Source organism: Pistacia vera, unplaced genomic scaffold, assembly GCF_008641045.1.
Source record: "Pistacia vera cultivar Batoury unplaced genomic scaffold, PisVer_v2 Contig117, whole genome shotgun sequence".
Taxonomy (NCBI): Eukaryota; Viridiplantae; Streptophyta; class Magnoliopsida; order Sapindales; family Anacardiaceae; genus Pistacia; species Pistacia vera.
Window position 1 is genome coordinate 2,186,519 of NW_022195215.1, and position 24,442 is coordinate 2,210,960.

At 31.0% G+C, this 24,442-nt stretch overlaps 2 protein-coding genes and 1 pseudogene across 2 annotated transcripts; 1 reads left to right on the forward strand and 2 right to left on the reverse strand.

Annotated features, from left to right (window-relative positions):
- Positions 1–3,322: 3,322 nt before the first annotated feature.
- LOC116106671 lies at positions 3,323–12,187 on the reverse strand (annotated as a pseudogene).
- A 298-nt stretch (positions 12,188–12,485) lies between these two features.
- Positions 12,486–12,976, reverse strand: LOC116106678 (protein SPIRAL1-like 5). The gene is made up of 2 exons (XM_031393030.1): positions 12,746–12,976; positions 12,486–12,572 (listed from the first exon to the last, which is right to left on the reverse strand). Exons 1-2 carry the CDS (start codon positions 12,974–12,976, stop codon positions 12,486–12,488), a joined length of 318 nt encoding a protein of 105 aa, XP_031248890.1.
- Positions 12,977–21,263: 8,287 nt separating this feature from the next.
- LOC116107134 (beta-carotene hydroxylase 2, chloroplastic-like) lies at positions 21,264–22,998 on the forward strand. Its single transcript, XM_031393446.1, has 7 exons — positions 21,264–21,784; positions 21,869–21,928; positions 22,028–22,099; positions 22,194–22,328; positions 22,446–22,571; positions 22,688–22,744; positions 22,823–22,998. The coding sequence occupies exons 1-7, from the start codon at positions 21,398–21,400 to the stop codon at positions 22,904–22,906; spliced, it is 921 nt and encodes a 306-aa protein (XP_031249306.1). The 5' UTR covers positions 21,264–21,397; the 3' UTR covers positions 22,907–22,998.
- Positions 22,999–24,442: the final 1,444 nt, after the last annotated feature.

The window sequence follows — 24,442 nt, forward strand, 5'->3', positions numbered from 1 at the left end:
ATTGGCATTCCAATTCGGTTGCTGCATAATTTGAATCAATTTGATTGTCTTTGCAATGGAACCAAACTGATTATAACCCATTTAGGAAAGTGGTCCATACAAGCGGTGATAATTACCGAGTCAAATATTGGGGATATTGTTACAATTCCCAGAATAATAATGTCGAATGCAGATATGAAGTGGCCTTTCAGGTTGAAGAGAAGACAGTTACCTATGACAATTAGCTTCTGTATGACAATAAACAAAAGTCAGGGTCAATCACTCAAAACAGTAGGATTGTATATGAAACATCAGGTCTTTACACATGGTCAATTATACGACGCACTATCAAGAGTAAACTCAAGATAAGGTATCAAGATTCTACTACCCCTGCAACAAGATCAACCAGCAGAAACATTGACAAATATTGTTTTCAAATAAGTGTTTAACTGAAGGGATTGATACATTATATATAATAAAAAGCATTGTTTATTATAGAAAGGATTGATACATTGTATATAATATAAGACATTGTTTATGAGAGATTAATGTGAAAAATTAAAGATATTTATATGAATATGAAAAGGTCACATTAAATGTTCAAATATATATATACAGAAACATAAATTCCTTGATACAAAGATATTTATACGTTTTATATTATTATTGTTAGATACAATGAATGTTACATTATATGTATTAAGTATTATAAATGCATATTTTTTACATACACAACTCAACCACAAACTCTTGCACGACAGACATCGTCAAGATATTTAACATCAATAGTACAATTAAACACTTTAAATATTTACAAAAGTAACATTTCATGGGCTGGAGACTTTTTTTCATACACACAAAAATTAGCATCAATCGAATACACCCATGTCCGTAATAATAACACAACTATAAACACTTGTGTGGCAAATATTGGCAAAATATTAGCAAATACTGTCAAAATATTTAACAAACGGTTTAAAAATTTACAGAAGTAGCATTAAGTGGACCAGAGAAAGTTACATTGCAGTCAATATAATCTCTATTAGGCGGCATCTTCTCATTTTTCAACACAATTGTCTCTAAAAAACTAGAATCTTCATTTGGGAATATGTGCTTAAATTCTTTGACACAAGATTTTCTGGTGGCCAAAAACATTTCTAACATCGAATCATAAGCCTCTTCTTTATCTTTCTCAGCTTGTGCAATTAAAGATTTGATGTTATCATTCTCTTCAGACAATTCATTACTTTTCTTTTTAAAGACTTCTTTTTGCTGCTGCTCATTTGCATAAGACTATTCAGCCTTTCTAAACGATTCTTGACAGTGTTTCAATTCGGTTTTGACCTTTTCAAACGCCTCCTTTGATATTTTCAACTGTTCTTCCAATCTGTGAACCTCAGAAATCACATCTTCATTTTCTTTTTTCAAATCTTATATCATATCTTCTAAAACAAGCCAACGTTCTCTGATTTCTAAGAAACCTTCATAAGCCTATTTCAAAAACAATGAAACCACGTTAACATCGCTGTGCCAAATAAAGTATATATTCACATGATAAAGTGAAAAAATATTACCTCTTTCCCTAGGCCGAATGTTTTGCTGTCTAGCTCTTCTTTAAAAAGATTTTTCCATTTTCATTCAAAATTCGTATTTGAACCCTCTTGCCGACAGGTTTTTTGCCATTTCACCAATTTAAGTAATGGAATTTCTTCTAACTGATTATCTACTTCTTCAATCAATTTAATATGGTAGGAACCAGAATCAAGTTTCACAGAATTGGAGGCTGAAGCAGGTAAAACAGGATCTGTAAAGGCGTTAACAATTCTGACTTGGAATCACTGCTTGATCCTCCTTTATATAGAACTACGGAATCAAGTCTTCGAATAAATGTCATCAAGTTTTTGGGAGCCATTACCACAATGAAAAAACAATATCTAAAAATAAATAAAAATAGTGAAAATAGACAATCATTCAACTTAATAGAAATTGTAAGACTTTGTTATTACTTGGGAGACATTTATTCTTCGTGATACGTGATAAAGACCCAAATTAAAACAACAATATCTCAAACATACTACAGAGAATACCAAAACCTAGGCAATTGTTCCGAAAAATAAATAGATAATTACACGATAACAATGATGGTAACTTCTGAAGCATTTGTACTGCTGGCATTTCATAACATCAATTCATAAAACAACGATAGTGTTACACTATACACTAAATACAACAAGATAATAAACAAAATTATAATGACAAAAACACCAATTTTAGCAGTTGATTTATTGAGAAAATAGTGTGCAACGCGACTACCACAACAACAAATAAACAACCTAACCTGAACAAACAAAATCGTAGTAAGAAAGACACCAATTTCAGTAGTAAATTTACCAAGAAAATAATTTGCAAGATGACTACCAGAAAGACCAATAAACAACCTGAGCACAACAAATTATCAGCACAACCATCTAACAACAACTTCTTATAACAATGATAACAAATCTCATAACTTCGCAAGAATAACATGCACTTTAATCAAAGTTAAAATCGATGACAAATTAATTAGACCAATGTAAAATAAAAAACGAAATTGTCACTATAACTAAAGAAAAATTACTTTACTTATCTCAACTTCAATCAACGAGAAAAGATGAACGTGGAAAACGCGACAAACGGACTGGGACAAATGCCTTTAAAGCTGAAACTGACAGAGAAAACCCTATGTCCCCAAATTTACTTCAAGTAAACTACTAAATATTAAACCCGCATATTTTCTTTAACAGTATTTTAAACGACAACGTTTTTCATCATTTACGAATTTTACAAAGCCAAAACGACAGTGCACTATAAAACTTTAATATTACCACTTCAGCCGAACAATGTCACTATAACTTAACATCAAAGTATAAAAGAAGGGAAAATCAAAGATTCCTTTGAAATCTCACTATCAAATACTAAACCTGACAATAGAAATGAATTTGACACTAACAATTACAAAATAAATAACATGAATTGAAAACATATAAAATACTCAATTGCGTATTACTTTGAAACCACTTCATTTTGAAATAACATTAATGGACAACAAAAGGTCAACTTGAAGCAACAGAAAGTGAAATTTTACCATATGTACATAATTATGCAGACAGATAATACTTTTCCCATGGGAGAAGATCATCATGTAAGTATTACAATATTGACGACCTAAAACGAAAGCATTAGGAGGATGACAACCTAAAACACAATGGACCGATTCTATATATGTTTATTCAACAACATATTATGTAGATATTACATACAAGCACAACAAAATGTTAAAATTATAGTCTCTACAGTGTTCTAATCAAAGAGCAAGAGACCTCGCCTCATCCATTTTCCATAGGCCTTCCTCATACTTGTACCACCTCATAAAGCCTTTATCACTTCGAGTACGCTGGCACATGATGCATGAGTGCTCAGTACATGTTAAGAACTCACATAATCGAGTAGCCTTCTCCAAGATAATTTTATCTAGCTTCTTGATAATTTTATCTAGCTTCTTAATAATTTTTTCGAGCATCAATGGAGGAAGCAGTGGACCTTCTATAAGAAGGCAATGTGATCTGTTGAGGACTTCCAAATTTGGTAAGTCGTCCAATATAAGCATTAGGGCATCCTTAACTATCACTGAGCATCTCAAGCTCAAAGTCTTCAAATTTGGAAGAAATTTGGCTATCGTAGAAGCAAAGAGAACATCAAAAGGACCATGACCTTGAGTTCATTGAAGTTCTTGCAATTTAGGGCTATTTCCTCTATAAGATAAGGTGGATTTACTATACTAGGCATTGTTAGGGATATAAGAGATCTCCATGTACGAATGGCCTTGCAAATTACATCCTTCTTTATTCTGTTCCAAGCTGGCATAACGAGACCCCTTAGTTGGGGGCACCTGCAGACAACAATATATGGTGGGTTACTTCCCAATTCACTGTACCAAAAAGAAAATTAAAGATGATGATCACTGGTACCAAAGGCAATGAAAAAGACTTAGTCAATAAACAATGAGAATAAAAAATTAAAAAAAATTACCTTTCAGCAAAGTTTTAAACAGAAACATAAAAAAATTACCTTTTAGCAATATAAGTAAATTGTTCATCCCCTACATACAAATTGAAGTGAAAAATCAAGGTTCTTATCTGTCCCCGGCTGACACTCAACAAAATCTTCAACAAATGAGTCAATTTCTTATCAGAACACTCATCCACATAAACATATGGCTCTAATGGGATTTTGATGAAATTTTATCTCAACATTAACAAATCAAGAGTTTTCCAAAGCAAAGGATCATAGCAAGCTTAACGCCATGAATTACAAACGTGAGCAATCCCAGAAGTCAACTGGAAAACATCAAAACACAGGAAGATTTTCTCCAATATGTTAGTGTCTAGATCCTCCCATCTTCTTACAGTAGAGGCACCCTCTTTCGTTTGACCAGTTGCCCAATCATCTCATAGAACTTTCAGAGCATCAGACACCTGCATAAGATATGCACATAATCCATGTACAATGCACAAAATATCATTCAATTCATTAATTTATATGACTTTAAAAAGATTCGTACTAATCAAATGTATCAAATACTTAATATACCTATATAGAGATATAGATGAATGCAAACCATTTACACTTAAGATAAATTAATACTTGACATTAAATGATGATGACCAAAAAAGTTTATATTCGTTGAATAGAATAATCAATTTTTCTTGGTAGAATAAACAATGAAGCAACGATATCTAATATATATAACAAAATCAAATAATTAATGTTCAACAAAAATATAAATACCATCATTAATTTGCAAAAATACTAAAAACGAGATTCAAATAACAACGCTAACTCTTATTAATAATTAACACGATAATATCTACCAAATCCAAACACACAGAAAACTGTTTGCTATCTAATATCTACACAAAAATTATATAAACCACTAAGACTGTAACAACTTTATGATTTCCATATACGTAAACCAAAAAAAAAAAGCCACCAAAACATCATGATTCCTTTCAAAAGAACAAAAATGCAACCCACAAATCTGTTATAATTACCATCATAAATTGTGCAACGAATCATTGTAAAAGCAATTTAGAGTAACAACACCACTCTTCAAGCAATACGGTTAACATAAGTTTTACTAATATCATCATGTTTCATTAATCTGTTGATTTCATCGTTTTGTTAGTCATACAGAAAATCGTATGTCAACTCCCAATAATTGAAACGGATTATGCCGAATCACTTGTGTCTTTAGTTCTTAACAGCTTTCTATACATAAAAACCAAAATACATGTTAGAATCAATATTTAACTTAACCATATTTTTCACTTTTTTATTGTTAACTTCTTGATCATACATGTAATGATATTATGATTGCCAACCGTTTGAAACTATTATTTACACTCTCTTTTTTTGTTGTTGTGGATCTTGTGTTTGGAAAACACTTTTTTATTTTTTATTATTATGGATCTTGTGTTTGAAAACCATTATTTACCTTACAATTTACAAGTGCAAATCTCTAAACCAACAGACAAACGTAAAGTAAGTCTTACATATAAGAAACATCTTCAAACAACGACACAAACTACCAGCAATAACGGCGGCAAGGCTTTCAATTCTGAATATCCTTGCAGAAATAGAAAATAAGCATGCTCCACTACTGCTTGGAACACATTTGTTCTTCGTGGAACATGATAGATTTAGAGGATTACAACTACTTACTGCATCTTGCAAACAAAATAACCAGCAAGCAATATATCAGACCGTTGTTGCTCTAATCACTATGCACGACAGTAGAGGTGTAAAAACTCTAATGAAATTAGTGAAACTAACCAATCAATTCCACAAACTGAAAAATTGTAGGGAAGTGTTCAAGTCCATGACTCCAACTACGACAATTCTCATTAATAGGAGAATATTTTGGATTTGCAACAAAGAGAATCAAAATCGTATACATTGGGACGGATCAACGTTGCCAGAGAATATCACATGTTCAAGATGTAACATAGATTACCAAATAGTATGTATGAAATATAATTTTTAGTGAGTTCTTTATATGATTTATTACACATGTAAAAATTTATATGCTTTTTAATTTATTCTGAAAATAGAAATTAAAAACTCATTGGATTGTCTACACATGTTTGACAAACATCAATCTAAATATATTATAATGTAAATTAACAAAATCTATAGATAAACATTCCTATCGCACATCGAAAAAAACTTCCATTCTATTACCAACCAAATTAAATCCCAGGCCGAATGATTACATCCATTTGGAGCACGACTACTGAACCATTATTCACTATCCAACCGATATATTATAATATCATCATGACGTTTCTGACTTGAATACTTAACAAAATAATTATTAAGTTTACTACCATTTCATATCCTCTTATTCAAAAACTTATTAATGTTTTTTCGATCGAAGTGTTTACTTATTCCTAGAAATTTATTTGTTTTCCCAAAGAACCATTTGTATTCTCAAAAAAAAAATTAAATTTTAAATAAATAATTTACATAATATTAAAATGATACCAACATAAATTCAGAGAAGTCATTACCAGATGTTAAGATAAATAATTTTTTTTACAACCAAATTAAATCCCACGCTAAACGATAACATCCATTTGGAGCACGGTTGTCGAACCATTATTCACGATCCAACCAATATATTATAATATCCTCATGACGTTTTTTATTTGAATACTTAACAAAATATTTATTACGTTTGCTACCATTTTGTATCCTCTTATCCAAAAAGTTATTAACGTTTTTTCAATCAATATGTTTACTTATTACTAGACATTTATTCATTTTCCCAAAGCACCTTTTGTATTCTCAAAAAACAAATAAATACTTTTAAATTTTAAATAAATAATTTACATAATATTAAAGTGATACGAACATAAATTTAGAGAAGTCATTGACCATATGTTAAGATAAAATTAATAATTATACCTCTATAATTATTAATATCAATTGTACACAGATGTTATTAAATTACTCATGCAAGTTGAGAAGACTACCTGAATATTATATGGTCTAATCATACAATCCATATTATTTTTCCAATTTATTCTTCTTATCCTTTCTATTAAACTCATGTCAATTAGATCTTATTCTTCATAAACAACCATGTTTATTTATTATAACATCTTTATTCATATTCCATCTGTTTCTTTTGTATTCCTAATTAAACAAAACACATCAAAATACATTCTAATGTGAATCAACAAAATTTTAATTAACAAACTAACATACTCAATAAGACATAAACAATTAAACAAGACCAATGTCGAACCGTATAAGTATTTTATATTAATTGATATATTATCACATCATCACAATATCTGACTTGAATATTTAACAAAATATTTATTACCGTTTCCTTTAAAATTGTGCCAATAAGATATCATTATTATTAGATCGCCATGTTTATTTATTGTTGATCGATGTATTGTACTATTATGTGATATTTTTTATTTGACATTACTATTAAAAATCAAGATATTAGAATTTAGTTTTAATTATGGGTTAATGTACTTACTTTTTGATTGATGTGATTGATATTTTGATGATATCTCATATTGTGATATTAAATGTCATTCTTAATATACAGCTTTTGTTAAAGTGTTGATCAAATAAATGACACTGTTTATGCAGATATTTATATGATATTAATGGAATTCATAAAAAAAAGACATTTATTTTGATGAAACATGATCTGTTTCCCACTAGTTTAAAACTAATCAAATGTCTCAAATGCTTAATATACCTATATAGAAATTAACATGAATGCGGACCGTTTACAATTAAATATAAGTAATACTTAACATTAAATGATTAATACAACCATCATTAATTTACAAAACTATTAAAGCCCAGATTCAGATAACAACGTTGACTCCTATTAATAATTAACAGAACATTATCTAAGCAAAAAAAAAAAAACATTGTTCGCTACCCACACGTGAACTATATAAACCACAGATACCATATCGATGACATAATTTCCATATACTTGCACCCAAAAAACAGCACCAAGACATCATGATTCCTTTCAAAATAACAAAAAAAAAAAAAAAAAAAAAAAAAAAAAAACAACCCACATGTCTATTACAATTACCATCAAAAATTCTACAACGAATCATTATAAAAGCAACCAACAAAGATCACACCACTTTACAAGCAATACGGTTAACATAAGTTTTACTAAAAGCATCTTGTTTCATTAATCAATTGATTTAATAATATGCTTAGTCATACAGAAAATGATATTATACAAAATAGTTAAACATGCAACTAATAACAATAAGATAGTGGCTTATTCCACAGCAGTCTTATAACAATAATTATTAACCACACAAATGACTCTACCGAACCATGTGCATCTTTAGTTGTTAATAGTTTTCTAATACACAAAAAACAAAATGCATTTTAGGATCCATATTTAACTGAGTCATATTTGGCACACTTGTTTATTCTTAATTGCTTAATCATAAGGTAATGGTATTGTAATTCCCAACTATGGATTTTTTTTTTTTTCTTAACATTAAGAATCTTGTGCTTCGAAACCATTACTTACCATACAATTTACAAGTGCAAATCTCTGAACAAACAAGCAAACATAAAACAAAATTACAAAGAATGGACATTTCGAAACAACGACACAAACTGCCAATAATAACAATAGCAGGACTTTCAATTCTGAAGACACTTGTAGAAATAGAAAATAAACAAGCTTTGCTACTGCTGGGAACACATTTGTTCTTCATCGAACATGATACATAAATTGGATTAAAATTACTGATTGCAGTTTGTCAAAAATATAACATGCAAGCAATATATCACACTATCGTTGCTCTGCTTACTGTACATGACAATAGAGGTATACAAATTCTAATGAAATTAGTAAAACTAAGTAATCATTTCTACAAACTGAAATATTGCAGGGAAGAATTCAAGTCCCTGACTCCAACTGCAACAATTCTCATTAAAAGACGAATATTTGGGACTTGCAACAAGGAGAATCAAAATCGTATACACTGGGACAGATCAACATCACTAGAAAATATCGCATGCCATATATGTAACATGGATTATCAAATAGTCTGTATGAAATTTAATGTTTAGTAAGTTTCTTATGTAATTTCTTGCACATGTACAAATTTAAATGTTTTTTAGTTTAATCTGAAAATAGAAGTTAAAACTCACTCAATTATCTATGATTGATCCAAATATTTAATAACTTATAAAGAAAAATTGATCACAAAATTACTATGATCAGTAAAACGTAAATATAAAAATATTAAACACCAATGATTATGACAATTTCAAATAATTAAACATGTTCGACAAATAGCAAGCTAAATACTATTCCTATAACATATAAAAATAAATTTACATTCCATTATTCATTAGATTAAATTCTACACTGAACCAAAACATATTTTGGAAACCCGCTTGTCGATCCATTGTTAACTATTTATTACGCTCTCTTTTAATGCGCCACAAACAGTTTTGCTACCGTTTTGTATCTTATCGCGCAATAAGTTATCAACACATTTTCAATCAATGTGTCTATCTATTACTAAATGTCTATTAATTTTCCTGAAGCAACTTTTATATTGTGTGATACAATACCCATAAATTGTTCAAACATTCTCGCATAAAAGATGAGTTCAAATTTATTCCCTCTATTTATTTCCTATTTCCATTTACATAAAACAAGTCAAGATATATTCTAATGTGAAGTAACAAAATTGTTTAATATTTTAATAGATATTTAATAACAATATTAGACAAAACTCTTTATAAAAATGTTAAAAAATTGAACATATTCAACAAATATCAATCTAAATATATTATAATCTTAATTAAAAAAAAAACTAGAAATAACCATTTCTATTACAGATTTAAAAAAACTTTTTTAGCATTATTGATCAAATAAGATCAAAGTCGAACTATATGTATGTTTCATAACCATATTGCCGAACTACAATTAAAAAATTAATAAATATATTATGACATCATCCTATCATCTCTGACTTTGATACTTGACAAAATATTTATTGTCCATCATTTAAAAATGTATCACTAAGATTTTATTATTAGTAAATCACAGTGTTTATTTATCATAATAACTCAACATCTTACCGAACCATCATTAACTACCTAACAAATATGTTGCACACTTAACAAAATATTTATTACGGTTTTCTTTAATATTTTACCGATAGTCTACTAACGTTTCGTATTACCTTATCCAAATAATTATTAACACTTTTTCGATCGACACGTTTATTTATTACCAGATGTCTATTCATATTCCATCTTTTCATATCCTATTCTCCTATAAATATTGCTCTAACATCAATCACTCATTTAACTTTCTTCAGATACTATACACTTTAATTGTTCCTTTCTTCTCTACAACTTAATTTGAAAATGGCTAACGAAACATCACAACCAAAAGAATATGCAACGAATACCAACAACGACCTCAACAACAATAATTCTCCACCGAGGCAACCAGAATCTTCATATAATCAGGTGTATTCATAAAGATAAATTAACAATTCAAATTACATTGCATCAGCTCAGAGGTTGTCCCCCCATTTGTTTAACTTTTCCAACCATATCCTTTCCAATCCAGTGAAATATATATTTGTTTTAATATTGGCTATTCAATTCAAAATTCAATCATATTCTATTCAACTCAAAACATTAACAATTATTTTTCTCAATAAAAGTTTATAAATTAACAAAAACACACCCACCTACACAACTATTGCTGACAGTCGGCCACCACCATCGGACGGCACATCTTTTGTATCCTAAATTACAAAATGTCAAACAAAACGATGATACATATTTGCGGGAATATAAAAACCACTAAAAAAAAATTTGATATGTCGATAGTTCATCTCATAATTATATTTACACATTTATGTTATTGTTTCCATATATTTATAAAATTTGATTGTATATTGTTTCTGCAATTGGTTTAGACATTTTTCAGGGAATGCCAGAATTGAGGGAGATTTTAAAAAAAGTTGACACCAATCTGGATGATCTACATACTGCAAGAGACAAATTCAAAAAAATCATTGACCAGATGTTACAAATCATAGAATCTACCATGGATATTACTTATAACATAAACAAGAGAGAGTATGCATATGTACTAGAAGAACTGAACAACTGTAAGAAAAATAGAAAATAAAGTCTATATCATCCAAACCACTTCACAATATGAAAAAGCGATGTACTTATTTTTTTTTATAATAAAAGTATTATTCTCTATATTCAATTTTATCTTGATTTTGGTGTTACTCATTAATTGATTGAAAATTGTTCTACATCATAACACGTTAGTTTTGATTTAATTCTTCCATCTTCACACATTGAATGAGTATTAATAATAATTATATAATTACATTACATAGGCATTCCAAAAATCTAACCATTTTAAAGAAAAACATATAAAGATGAAAGTTAGTCTGTTTTCAAACCTTGGCTGGAAAGAATCCTATACTGTGAGAAAAAAAATTTACCAGTCAATGTCAAACCTGAAAATGAACTCAATAAAAAATTTAAGTTTACATAATTGATCTTCATAATATTAATTGATATTAATAATTATAAAGATACAATTATTAATTTTATCTTAACAATATATATATATATATATATATAGAAGTTATATTTACTCTAAAACTTGTATAATTTAACAATTATCATCTCTCAATCTAATTACCTTATTTCTGTTAGAATAAATTTGTTTATATCTTATTTCAAAAATATTAAATAAATATATACGCGATGTCAACTTAATTAACGGGTCAACGGATTAGGTGGAGGTTAATTTCCAGGAGCTTTCTGGAAAAATGGATAAATTAGATATGGAATGTGAGTAATAAATTAAGGGACATCTAGAAATTGCAAAAGACAATGAAGAAAGCACTGTTTCACGGAAAAAGGAAAAACAACCACTGATCAGAGAGAACGAATCCAAGCTTAAGCTTTTCAAACGCATGATCTTTATTCTAATTTTAAGATAACATTTATAAAACTGCTTGAAAAGAGGTTTCGTTAAATTAATTTTGTAGCATGAGAACTTACCGCTCACTCTTATAGCTCGACTGAAAGCAGCCACCATCTCAGAATATATATATATAGAAAATATTATATTTGATTATCATGAACAATCTGCAACTTAATTACATGATATATCCCACGTATTTCTCAAACCCTAGCTAAACGTGCGCAGGACTCGAGAAACCCTAAACACGTACAGTCATTAATCATGGTTTTCATATTACTTATAAGATCAAGCTCTAATTAAACATCTGATTTATGGGAACAAAAGCCCTTATTTCAAGATTCAAGACAAGGGAATATATATATCTCCCCAGAGAGTTTGGGAGATATATATAAAATATATATAGAAAGTAGGATCACTTGTTATCTGACTTGTCTTCGAACAGATACCCAAGAGATGACACTCCACCTGGAGCTGACTGAACCTTCGTTGATGGACGATCCTAAACAGAATAGCAAACATAATTTTTCAAAAGTTAAGAGATTGAAGAAAACAAAGAGAATAAGAAATCATATAACATATATTAAGTGGTTGGTGATGTGTTCGAACTCAAGTGTCTTTTTCTGATTAATTTTCCAAGTTCCTCCATTAGAAGAGTTTCCTGGGATTACTCACAGTAAGGAAGTTGCCGGAGTTTTGCCCTTGAGCTCTGTGATGATTGTTAGAGACCTTCGGTTTCTTCGATGATGAATCATTTGGGGCTTCCTTAGTGCTGTTATCATCAGTACACCATGGTGCTTTGATCACTGTTACTGGGGAGGCCGGAGGTTGGGTTGGCTCCTGATCAGAACCAAACAAGTAACCAAGCGAACTCTGCCCACCGCCATAGCTTCCACGTCTACTCATGTTTATCCTAATTAGTTCTTCATTCAGCACTGACTACCAAGAGACTCCAATATATATAGAAGATAGATACATTATATGATTTGTGGATGTTATTTATTTAGCCACATGTATATATGCATGTGTATTACATTAAGATATGATCATCTCTTTTTTGAGTTTTTAATTGAACAAATATAAGAATTCATATCGATATTAATTAATTAATTTACACGTGACATCATATCTTTTTTTAATAGTTCCAAGAATTTATATTGGAGGAGAGGATATGTATGTAAATTTAATTATTTTATATACGTAGTATATATTGTGTGATAGTTTTATAAGGAAACATGCATGCATGATGTGCCTTGCTATACGATTTCATACATGTGAGTCGATTGGGACTGATTGATAATACATGCCATGATTATCTTCTTTTTTTTTTTTTTTTTTTTTTTTTTTTGTTTCAAGAATGAAAGTAATTCATTCACAAGCGATAGAGGAGGGTATTGATATGACTGGACGTGGAATTTTTTATGATCAAAGGTGTCTGGACCAGTTTACGCGCATCTCAATTAATCTCTTAAAACCTTGGAACTACCAGTCGAGTAAGAGTTCTAGTGGTTACCCCTATTAGCAACCAAAGAGCGGATACTCGAACTCATGATTTCTTAAGTAATACACTTAAGAATTCCTATCAAACCACTCGGTCACTTAAAGGTAGTTTACCATGGTTATCTTCATGTGAACGTAGATACATTTAATTATAAGGATTTCATATATCATGATATTTGCATACATTAAAATGTGATTCTAAATGAATCAGCTCTACTTTCTTGGAAACCGAGGATAGCTGGAATGTGACCCCAAATAATTCATTAGAGCCATCTGACTTTAAAATAGTAAGGATACCATTAACATTTTGTAAATATGTAACACCCACATGGAGGTACATAATTTAATTTATGTTCTTATTCCTTTAGTTGATTTTTGCTAAGGTTATTTTAAGGAAAATGTGAAGAAAATGCCTTAAACTTGTATTAAGGGTAAAATGGTCTTTTCACTCAAAATTAGTTGAAATTGTGGAGAGTGAAAAGAGATAGAATTTCATAGAGAATGCAATAAAAATGAGAGTATTATGGTAATTGATTAAGGGACATAGATGAAATTTTAAAGAAAGTGCAAGGGCAAAATGGAAAACTATATATAATTTTTATGTTATATCAAATTGAAGAGTGAAACCCCAACCACTCTTACCCATTTGCACGCCACTTTCACCTCCATATTCTCTCAAATTCTTCAATGCTTCTTCAAAGGAAATTCAAAAGTTTTTGGTGTTTTTGAGTGGATTTTCAACCTTAAGCTTCTATAGGTAAGATCCTTGCACTAAGAAGTGAATTTTAGTTTTTAAAGTGTTGATTTTGATAGTTTATGCTCATAGGATTTAAGAGGAAGAGAGTTTGATCAAAGGAGATTCTTAAAGGGTTGAATTTGCTCATATCAAAGGTAAGTAAATCCTACCCTAAGTATGATTTAAGTTATGTTGTGTAGAGAACTTTCTTTATGCATATATATATGTGTTATATGTAAAATTATTGATGGATTTGCTGTTGAATAATGATTAGAACCTATCCATGAGAAGTTGTGTTGGTGTAGTTGTTATTTGATGAATGTTTGGATGAGATTTGGAAGAATTGAAGTGAAAATTTTGAAGTGTGTATTTGGGCAGATTTGGTGTTAATTATGGAGGAGTTTATTCCAAATTTTTGGTGGCCTAAAATAGAGATAAAAGTGTAACCAAATTAGTGTTGATTTGTGCACATGAATTGTTTGATGAAATGCCAAGGAGAAGTGCATGTATGAGTATGATTATGTGTTACCTTGGGATGTGTTTGTAGATGGTAGAGAAGGACTTGTTTGCATTCCATAATGCATAATTGCATTTAAATATATGAAGTTAGAAAGAATTATAAGCATGAAACCATCTACATGCATACATATTCATAAGAGCATGAAAATGCCCTAGAATATATTAAAGAGAAAATAGAAAGAAATGAGAATATTAAAGATATTCAAATCTGAATTTTTCTTAAAGAAGTGTAAAAAAAAAAAAAAAAAGAAGAAGAGAAGGTTGTTGCGATAAGGAGCCGTGAGTGACATAGTCCCACATGCACGCTGTCTTTAGTAAGCGGCCTCAGAATTCAGAAAGAAGAAATGTACAGTCCGTTAGAAGTGTGTGTGGATGAGGACTGTACCCAGAATTAGAGAATTCACTCACACGACCAAGGCTCCAAATCCATGCCTCAACCGAGTCCAATCGGCAAGAATAGAAAGAAAAAATAGAAAAGAAAGAAAGAATAGAAAAGAAAGAAAAAATAGAAAGAAAGACTAGAAAAGAAATAAATAAATAAAGAAAACAGAATAAGAAAAATAGAAAAGAAAATGCATAATTTATGCATTTGTGCATTTGCATCATGAGTATGCATAATACCATGCTCATTATTATGGGTAGTGAAAAAATTAGAAAACAGAGAGCAAAACAGAGAAAGAATAGAGAAAGAACAAAGAGAAGAACAGGGAAAGAATAGAGAATAATCGGGAAATGTGATGTAAGGAAAGAAAATTTGGAATTTTAAGCAACGGAGAGAGAGAAGGGTAACATAGTGGGTTTACTTATTGAGTCATTAGTGCTCACTCCATTGTTTTTAATGTTTTGCAGGTAATAGGTGAGTTGCGATCGCTCGGAATGTCACGCAGTGGAAGGGTCGGGCTACACTGTCAAGTTGCTATTTTTTAGAATATTTTTTAAATATTTGTATATAAAAAAAAAAAAAATAGGGACTCATACTTTATTACTCGTATATATATGTGTATTTTCTTATATATATTTTTAATGAGTTTTAGTGATTATTTTACGAGTATACTAGCTAAAAAGAAAGCATTACAAAATATGATCGAATACTTACCTTGAAATATCATAATCTATCTTATTGTCAATTATGTTATAATATCGCTCAACTTCTCAACTTTTCAAATGGTATATTAAAATTTTCTATCTCAAGTGATATTATATTCTATTAAACATCATTTTATCATTTATTATTACATCGTCTCATTATTTACACATCAATATTATGTAAAATGAAACATCAATTTGAATGTGAATTTAAGGTTTAGGGTATGATGTCATTAATGAGTTTTTCACCTTAGTCCAAGATCGAGCCTGCGACTTGGTCTCTGAGTATGACATTCTTCCTCAATCTAGAGCCATCTGGCGCCTGCCAGACTGATTTTGCTTTATTTATTTTTTTTAAAAGTCTATGTGCTCCTTAGGGCGCCTTTGCCTTTGCCTCATTTGTATAGAGTCTGCATGCTCCCTTAGAGCACTTGTGTTGTGCCCAACTTTTTGTCTTGCGTGTTGAAAAAAAATGGGCACATCCGCTTTGGTCAGTTCTGACCTTCTTTTGAGGTATAACCCTTGTATTTTGTACATTTTTCTTTCTTTTATACATATTTACCTTTTCAAAAAAAAAAAAGGTTTAAGGGTTTTATTACATCATCTCATTATTTAAACATAAAAAACTTAAACAAATCAAAAGAAATAGAAAAAACATAATTAATAGTATTTGAACTCGAAGATGGCGCAAAGATTTTAATTTTCTCGATATTGCGAATTGATTCAGCATGGTCTTCCTTTAGGTAACAATTTTGCAGTACATATGCATAATATATATCTTTGCAGCACATTCGTTGTTGTTGTTGATTTTTTTTTTTTTTTTTTTTTTGTTCTAATTTATAGAAGTATCGGCTCTTATATTTTGCATGACTTTGTACTGTATATGCGCACTGCACCATTTTATCTTTGGAAATATATTTATTCTTCTGTTTTTAACTAAAGTCCTTAATCAACTTGCTTCTACCTCCTTGTTCATTGAAAAAGCAATTCAGATTAAAAAGGGAAATTCAGATGACGGTAACTGAAGAGTGATCTTGTTGATCGATTATGGCATTATGCTATTAGAGCTTTCTGTTGTAGCTAGTTTCACAGAATACATGTCACTCATATATTAATAAAATTAGAATGCATAGCATCATTATTCATTCTTTTGCAGTTTCCCTACTGATTCATAATATCAAATATTCTTATATATTATATTTGTTAGGTCAATCTACGGCCAATCCAAAAAGCTTAGCGGCTGCTTACCTATATGTGACTTTGATGAAATGACTGAGAATTAAGCCAACAAAAAAAGCATCCCATGAAAATCTCGAGTTGGATTCGGTTTAACATCACCATCGTGAGGGCTCATCAAGCCATTAGCCCTAAAGCAATTCTGATTAATCATGACTGGAAATGTGATCTGATCTTGTACTAAGATTCTCGTTTGGTGGGATCTCACATCAATCTACATGACTATATCTATCATGAAAAAGAATTTTGCTGGATAAATGTCTGAGTAATTATCTTTGTCATGGAAAAGAATCCAATTCTTAAAAATTATCTTCAAATGTAGGGAGAAAGAGAAGCTTGATTGACCTAGTAAAGCAATTGGACCCCTCATGTCTTATAATTCTTAAAGAAAGAAAAAGTTGAAAAGCAAGAGCATCTAGGGTTAGGAAAATGCTTGAAAGCCAAAGAAATGGCACTTTTAATTTCTGTATATATTTGACACTAGAAAGGACGTGCATATCTATCAGCCTCAAAATTTTCATATCTCCTTGGTAGTCATGCGTTATTTCTGGTACGAATTGGAGTTTCATTATTCCTATGTGGTTCGCTTTAGCTATCATAAAAGGTGGTGATCCAAGCTAGCTACCTAGCTTTAGTTTATTTGTGATTTCCCCTCATGGAAGACATCAAATCAGAGGACCTGAGATTGAACAAAAAGGAAATTAAAATGGCTTATAATTGCATGTGATGATATATTATGCCTGGCACTTTTACCCGCAGATGCCGGATCTCACTGTTATGTCAATGGCCTATGGAGAAATTAATTAAAGGGGCATAAAAATCTAGATTCCAAAAACACAAAAGGAAATAAAAAAAATTAATTCAGCAACAATGCTTGCTTACAATTGAATGGTTTTGTTCTACTCTTTCTTTTTTCCTCTTTTCCTCTTCTTCGTTTTATTTCTTTAGTAGTGCGAAGCATGATAATTAAGGCTAAGCATATTCAATATGCATTGAACTTGGGGAGAAAAAGGATACATGTTTAATTAGAAATGCTGTGCGTGATATTGAACACTAAATGTGGAAGTCACCCCACCCGCATTATCTTCCTTTTGTTAATTAAGGTTGAATCAAAATCTTTCATTCGTACTAAACTATCCGCCAAAGGACTCTAAACCAACAATGGAAATAGCTAGAAAGAATAATATGATACAATACCCACCCATGGGTAACCCATCAGTAAGGGCAAACCAAGGGGGTTGTGCATGGCTTTAACCCACAATCTCAGATTCGATTCTATGTTGGACGCAAAGGTAATACCTTTGTCTATGATTTACTTGGAGGGTCACAATGATGGGTTGTTGTGCTTTAATGTTTAGTGGAAGTTATTTTTGTGGAAAACAAATATTTGAATGTAAACTAGTCCTCATGCACAAAACCAAAAGGATTAAAGCCAATTTACCAAATCTGAATTTAGAGAGAGCTAAACATGCTTAGGATGAAAAACCCACCTAAACATACCAAAACTTATTTTATAATACTGAGAATTGGTATTAAAACCTAGAAAAATTTTATCTTGGGCCTAAAACAGCTGGGTCAATGTGATCCAGCCCATTTTCCAAATATGGGCTTGGAAGTTCTGGGCCTTAGGGAACTTCATGATCACCAACAAAATGTCAGTATCAGTTAAAGTGCAAGAATCTTGGTGAAGGGCCCCCAGACCACCGCCTGGTTTCCATCTAGAGAGATTAATTTTGTTTTGTTTAATATCATTTAATATAATCTAATATCGCCAAGGTCAAATTAAGTCAAAAATCAATTTCAGTTCGCACCAACTTCATCAATTGATTTTCTTTATGGTCAAATCAAATTAAATAACAAAAATCTCTTTTGGGTCATACTGGGACTGGGAGAGAACCAATCTGCAAAGCCAAGTGTAATTCCGATGAACTGAAATGTTGACACGCAGCTGCCAAGTATCTGATTGGACCAATAATGTGGCAGACAATAATATCCGAAAAAAGGACAGTGGTAGTTAGCGATTGAAGTGGAAGCTACGTGGCATACTTCATAAGCGCGTGATTGTATAAGCTAAAATCCAGAGCTTGAGTTTATAATGTCAATTTCGAAACATTTGCTTTGCTGTCGATTCATAGCCTTACCTACGGTCGCCCATCAGCCTCACGTTTTTCTGTGTCTACTTGACACTTGTCTTCCTACTCGTGTCCACATGCCCTCGTTTTTCATCGAAATTACACCAATGCCACCGTTCCAAATACAACCTAATTTTCGGTTGAAGTGGTTCGTAATAGTAAAATCAAAATATTATATTATCCAATAATCACATTTTTTTATGCCATAGACTTCAAGTTCTCATTAATCACATTTTATTACCCATCCATTGCAATGTTTGTTAAACGTAAGGTCTTCATTTTCTTAAAATTAAATAACATCCTCCACTTTTTACAAAAGCACTCATATTAGGAAGTTTTGATGGTAGTAAAAAGGAAAAAGTTATAGATAATAAAAAGTACGTACATAAATTGGATCTTAGATTTATAAAAATATATCAATAAAATCATCCAATAGTTTAGGACTGTTTGGCTTATTATTTTTATTTGTATTCTGAAACCGATTTTTCCAATAGTGTTTGGCTTATTATTCAGACAATAGAACTTTGAAAATTTGATCCTGACAGTTTGACGTGTACAGTTTGCAGCTTTCTTCTCTCTATTTGTATTTCATTTTCTCAGTTTTCTTCATGCATTTGTGTGTCATTTTTAGTTTTCTTCACTGTATTGTGTTTCATTTTCTAGTTTTCTTCACACCGTGAACCACCACACCGTAAACCACCCCACACCACCAGATCTGTCGCACATTTATCGTGAACTACCCCCCACGCGAACCATGTCGTAGTTGTTATGGAGTATACATGTAATAATGATTGTAAGGGTTGATAATTAGTACTTTTGTCATATATGTATTAGTGATGTTTTTAAACAGTTGGATTAGTACTTGAAATTAATATAGGTTTTTGTTTTTTAATTATACGGGTGACAAATTACCAATAAAATTTTAGTATTATTAAAATGTAACTGATAAATATATATATAATATACATAATTTTATCAAAATGCAATAAAATATATATTAATAAATCATTTATAAGAAATATATTAATCAAATATTCAACACAAATATTAAGGTCAAAATACTCTATTAAACACATATTTGTAAATCATATTCTCGTAATCATAACCCTATCTAACTATCTAATACTATCTTCAAAATTCTATCCAAAATATAAATCAACGCACCTTTAGATTTTTTGGGTAATTGACAAGTGGTATTAAATTAATTCTAGGGTTTCATTCGTAATATGGGTTATTAAATAAAAATAAAAAAAAGGAGTGAGTTAGTCCACCATCTAAGTTCCCTAAACTGATCAAATAAGTTAGTCAAAACTAAAAATGTGTCAAGGGTAAGTTCTATCAATAAATCACCACCTAAAAAACCAACCAAAAGTGAGTTGTACTAGTACCAACTGGGTTTAAGTGTCATCACCCGATTGAATTAGAAAAATAAATATGAATTGTATTTTAATTAGAAAAGTATATAAACACCACCATTATTAACAGGTAAGTCTAGGGAGTTGGCAATACAATATACTAAGTTTTTTCTCTTTTTTGTGGTCTCTAGAGACTATGAGAAAATTTATACGAATCTCAGTTAGTTTATAAGAACACTAAAATTAACGGTTAGATAAAAATATAGTAGTTACTCCTTATTAATAATCAAAAAAATTCGAAATCAAAAATTTTTAAGTAATAAAAAAAAGAGTTTTCAACGAACTGTCAAACTAATTAGAGGTAGTTAATAATATACTAAGTTGACACTCAATCCAAGAACAATTGGATTTGTTAAATTATTTCGGTTATATCCTATAAATGAATATAAAACCTTAACTCAAAAAAAAAATAATATTCAGTTTCAGAAAGTCAACTATTTTGGTCAACCATGTCACTCTTGTAATTTAAGTGATAAAGGATGGCCTTTTTGTTTCTCTTTCTCTTTCTCTTTAACCAATGGCGTGTTATTTTATACCTTAAAGCTTCTTACGCAGAAGTTGTGGTCTCTACCCATTTAACCTCCAGTCCAAGCGAGGAGACCTTGCTGTCTACACTCCACGCCATTCGCTCTCTCGCTTTTGCTCAAGCGAGTGCTTCTATAAAAGAAAACTGAGCTCCTTTCAAGTCGGTTATAAACCAGCCATGGCGGTCGGTTTATCCGCCACCATAGTCGCCAAACCATCCCGTTTCTTCCACACCCCTCATCTTTTCACAAAAACCACACCTCTTCTTGCTCCACCTGGTTACCGCAACTTTTCTAAGGGGCCTAGAAGAACAACTTCTACTTTCACGGTTTGTTTTGTTCTAGAGGAGAAAAAACAAACTACCCAGATCGAGAATTTCAGGGAAGCGAATGAGATCACCTCTAACGATATGGATATTCAGATCTCAGCTACTCGCGTGGCTGAGAAGTTGGCGAGGAAGAAATCCGAGAGGTTTACTTATCTTATTGCTGCTGTCATGTCTAGTTTAGGAATTACTTCCATGGCTGTCATGGCTGTTTATTACCGGTTTTCTTGGCAAATGGAGGTAGAATACTTAATTTATTCTCCGAGTTAACAAACACTCTTGCTGATATTTATATATATTAACAATCGGGTTGTTTTTAAATAGGGTGGAGAGGTTCCATTTTCTGAAATGTTTGGCACATTTGCTCTCTCTGTTGGTGCTGCTGTGAGTTCTCTGTTCCATTTTTCTCTCTCAATCTTGGAAATTATGATGAAAATTTTGGTTTTTTACAAGAATTGCGTTCTTCTATTTCAAAATATTCAGGTGGGTATGGAATTTTGGGCAAGATGGGCTCATGAAGCTCTATGGCATGCTTCTTTGTGGCATATGCACGAGGTATGCTTCTTCTTCTTCCGGCTTTGTAACCTACCAAGAATTTCAAGTATTACTTTTCTGGGAAACCAATCAGTTTTTGATTGTTGAATTGCAGTCTCACCATAAACCAAGAGAAGGGCCTTTTGAGCTCAACGATGTGTTTGCAATTATAAACGCGGTTCCAGCCATAGCTCTTCTCGCTTATGGCTTCTTCCACAAAGGCCTGGTTCCTGGTTTATGTTTTGGTGCTGTAAGTTCCCTTTTCTTTCCTGTGTCACACTTTAATCATTATCTTTATCATATGTAATAATACTTGATTAACGGCTTAATTGTTAATTAATGAATTGCACATGATTTTTGGAAGCAGGGTCTTGGCATTACAGTTTTTGGTATGGCCTACATGTTCGTCCACGACGGTTTGGTTCACAAAAGGTTCCCCGTAGGTCCCATCGCCAACGTGCCTTATTTCAGAAGAGTTGCTGCTGCTCACCAGGTAAATACAAAATTAAACCTTTTTTAATTATCTTTTAACCATTTTTATATTAATGTATAATCCTACACGATCTTAACGACCAAGATTTTGTTTTGATTTAAAATTTTTGGCTTTAGCTCCACCACTCGGAGAAGTTCAACGGTGTCCCATATGGCTTGTTCTTAGGACCTAAGGTACATCTCCCTCGTTATTATTCTTTTAAAGTTCAATTTTGATATTTGGTTTTAACTTTATGTGGTTTTGTTTTGCAGGAAATTGAAGAAGTAGGAGGCCTAGAAGAATTGGAGAAGGAGATCAGTAGAAGACTCAAATCATACAACAAGGGTTCAAAATAATAAAACAATGAGGACCCATTTTGGATCTATTTTGATTTTGATCAGTGTAGAGAATAACAATAGAGCATTAATGAGAAATGATTTTGAGTTTACTATTGTGTTTATGTCAAACAAAGCTACATGTTAATAGTTATACAATATATAATACAGAGAATATGGGACAATCAGTATTAGTTTCCCACTCATAAAATATTTAGTTAAAACCATTAAAATGTGTGCTTGTACAAATCTAAAAAGTGATTAAGAGAGGAAATTATTATTTAGTGATGATAGGCATGCCTCTTATCCAAAATAACTTTCCTTTTTCGTTTTCTTACTACTGTATTTAGAATTTAATATAACTTATATTTCAGTAAAGTAATTAGGTTGAATAGATGATCAATTAAAATTTAACAAAATGGGTATAAAAGATGAGGAATTTAAAAATCATATAATTATAGGCATAACGGTTGTAGGTATGAAATTAGATTATTGTTCAAAGTTAGGCCAATGTAATTGTATCGTCCTGTCAGGTAGGACGAGGGAGGCCCCCCTGATTCAGGAATTGCCGCTTGGTAACTTATGGTTGCTTCGCAAACTTCACATCACCATTTGTTTAAAACGACAAACCATACAGCCGTGTTTGTACAAGAGAACAACAAGCACAACACAACCGTGTTGATGCTGTAAAGCAACTTCAAATGACCCTTGAATTGATGATGAAATAATTTCAAGCTTTTAATGCTTTTCTTTATCCATTTTAAATAAAATATATGAATACATTATACAAATACATACAAAAAGGAAACCAATAGGTCTATAAAATTGATAATATAGTTACTTCCTATTAAATTCTCCAATATATTTTTTCTGTTGATATAAAAAATCGCACCAATTAAAAGTATGCAAGATTTTTTGATGAATCAACACAAGATTCTGTTTAAGCTTCATGGATTGAATACTAGATTGAATGTATAATAATCGAACACAATCACACAGAACAAAGAGATTTTTAAAGTAATTGGAATGTTTATAATGCAAGTCTTATGGCGAGTTGATTTACAAAGAGTTATTTTAAGGATTCCATCAGGTTCTCTCTCAAGCTCTATGCGAATAAATCTCAGTGTGTGTGATATGCACAATGACCCTTATGTCATGTCCCTTAAACAAGAGTTTGAGTTTATATATTGTACCCATTACAAGTTTGAGTTGAAAATAAATACATAATCAACAAAACAAGAAATTAACTCGATCTTCCCTCTTGATTCGCGCAGATTTTATCGCATGATATCTCCTAACCGAATTGAGAATTATCCTTTTATGATTCACGGCACAACTTTTCCAAATATTTTTTTCTATAATTATGAAGGATATATAATACTTTTTATTAAACGGGTCATATTAAACGACCTAATTATATTGAAAACGGTGGCGATGGACCACATAAAGTCCACATTTCTATAGTTACTTAATAAAGGATGAAACCAAAATTGATTTGCTGACAGAAAATATATAGAATTTGGAGGTTAATTTAATTGGAATTTATAATTGAATAAC

Excerpts from the sequence above, each read along its gene's own strand:
- LOC116106678 (XM_031393030.1), bottom strand. The coding sequence starts at position 12,976 with ATGAGTAGACGTGGAAGCTATGGCGGTGGGCAGAGTTCGCTTGGTTAC. Across the intron at positions 12,573-12,745 it reads ACTCCGGCAACTTCCTTACT|GATCGTCCATCAACGAAGGT; the intron begins GTGAGTAATCCC and ends TATTCTGTTTAG.
- LOC116107134 (XM_031393446.1), top strand. The coding sequence starts at position 21,398 with ATGGCGGTCGGTTTATCCGCCACCATAGTCGCCAAACCATCCCGTTTC. Across the intron at positions 22,329-22,445 it reads CTGGTTTATGTTTTGGTGCT|GGTCTTGGCATTACAGTTTT; the intron begins GTAAGTTCCCTT and ends TTTTGGAAGCAG. Across the intron at positions 22,745-22,822 it reads GCTTGTTCTTAGGACCTAAG|GAAATTGAAGAAGTAGGAGG; the intron begins GTACATCTCCCT and ends TTTGTTTTGCAG.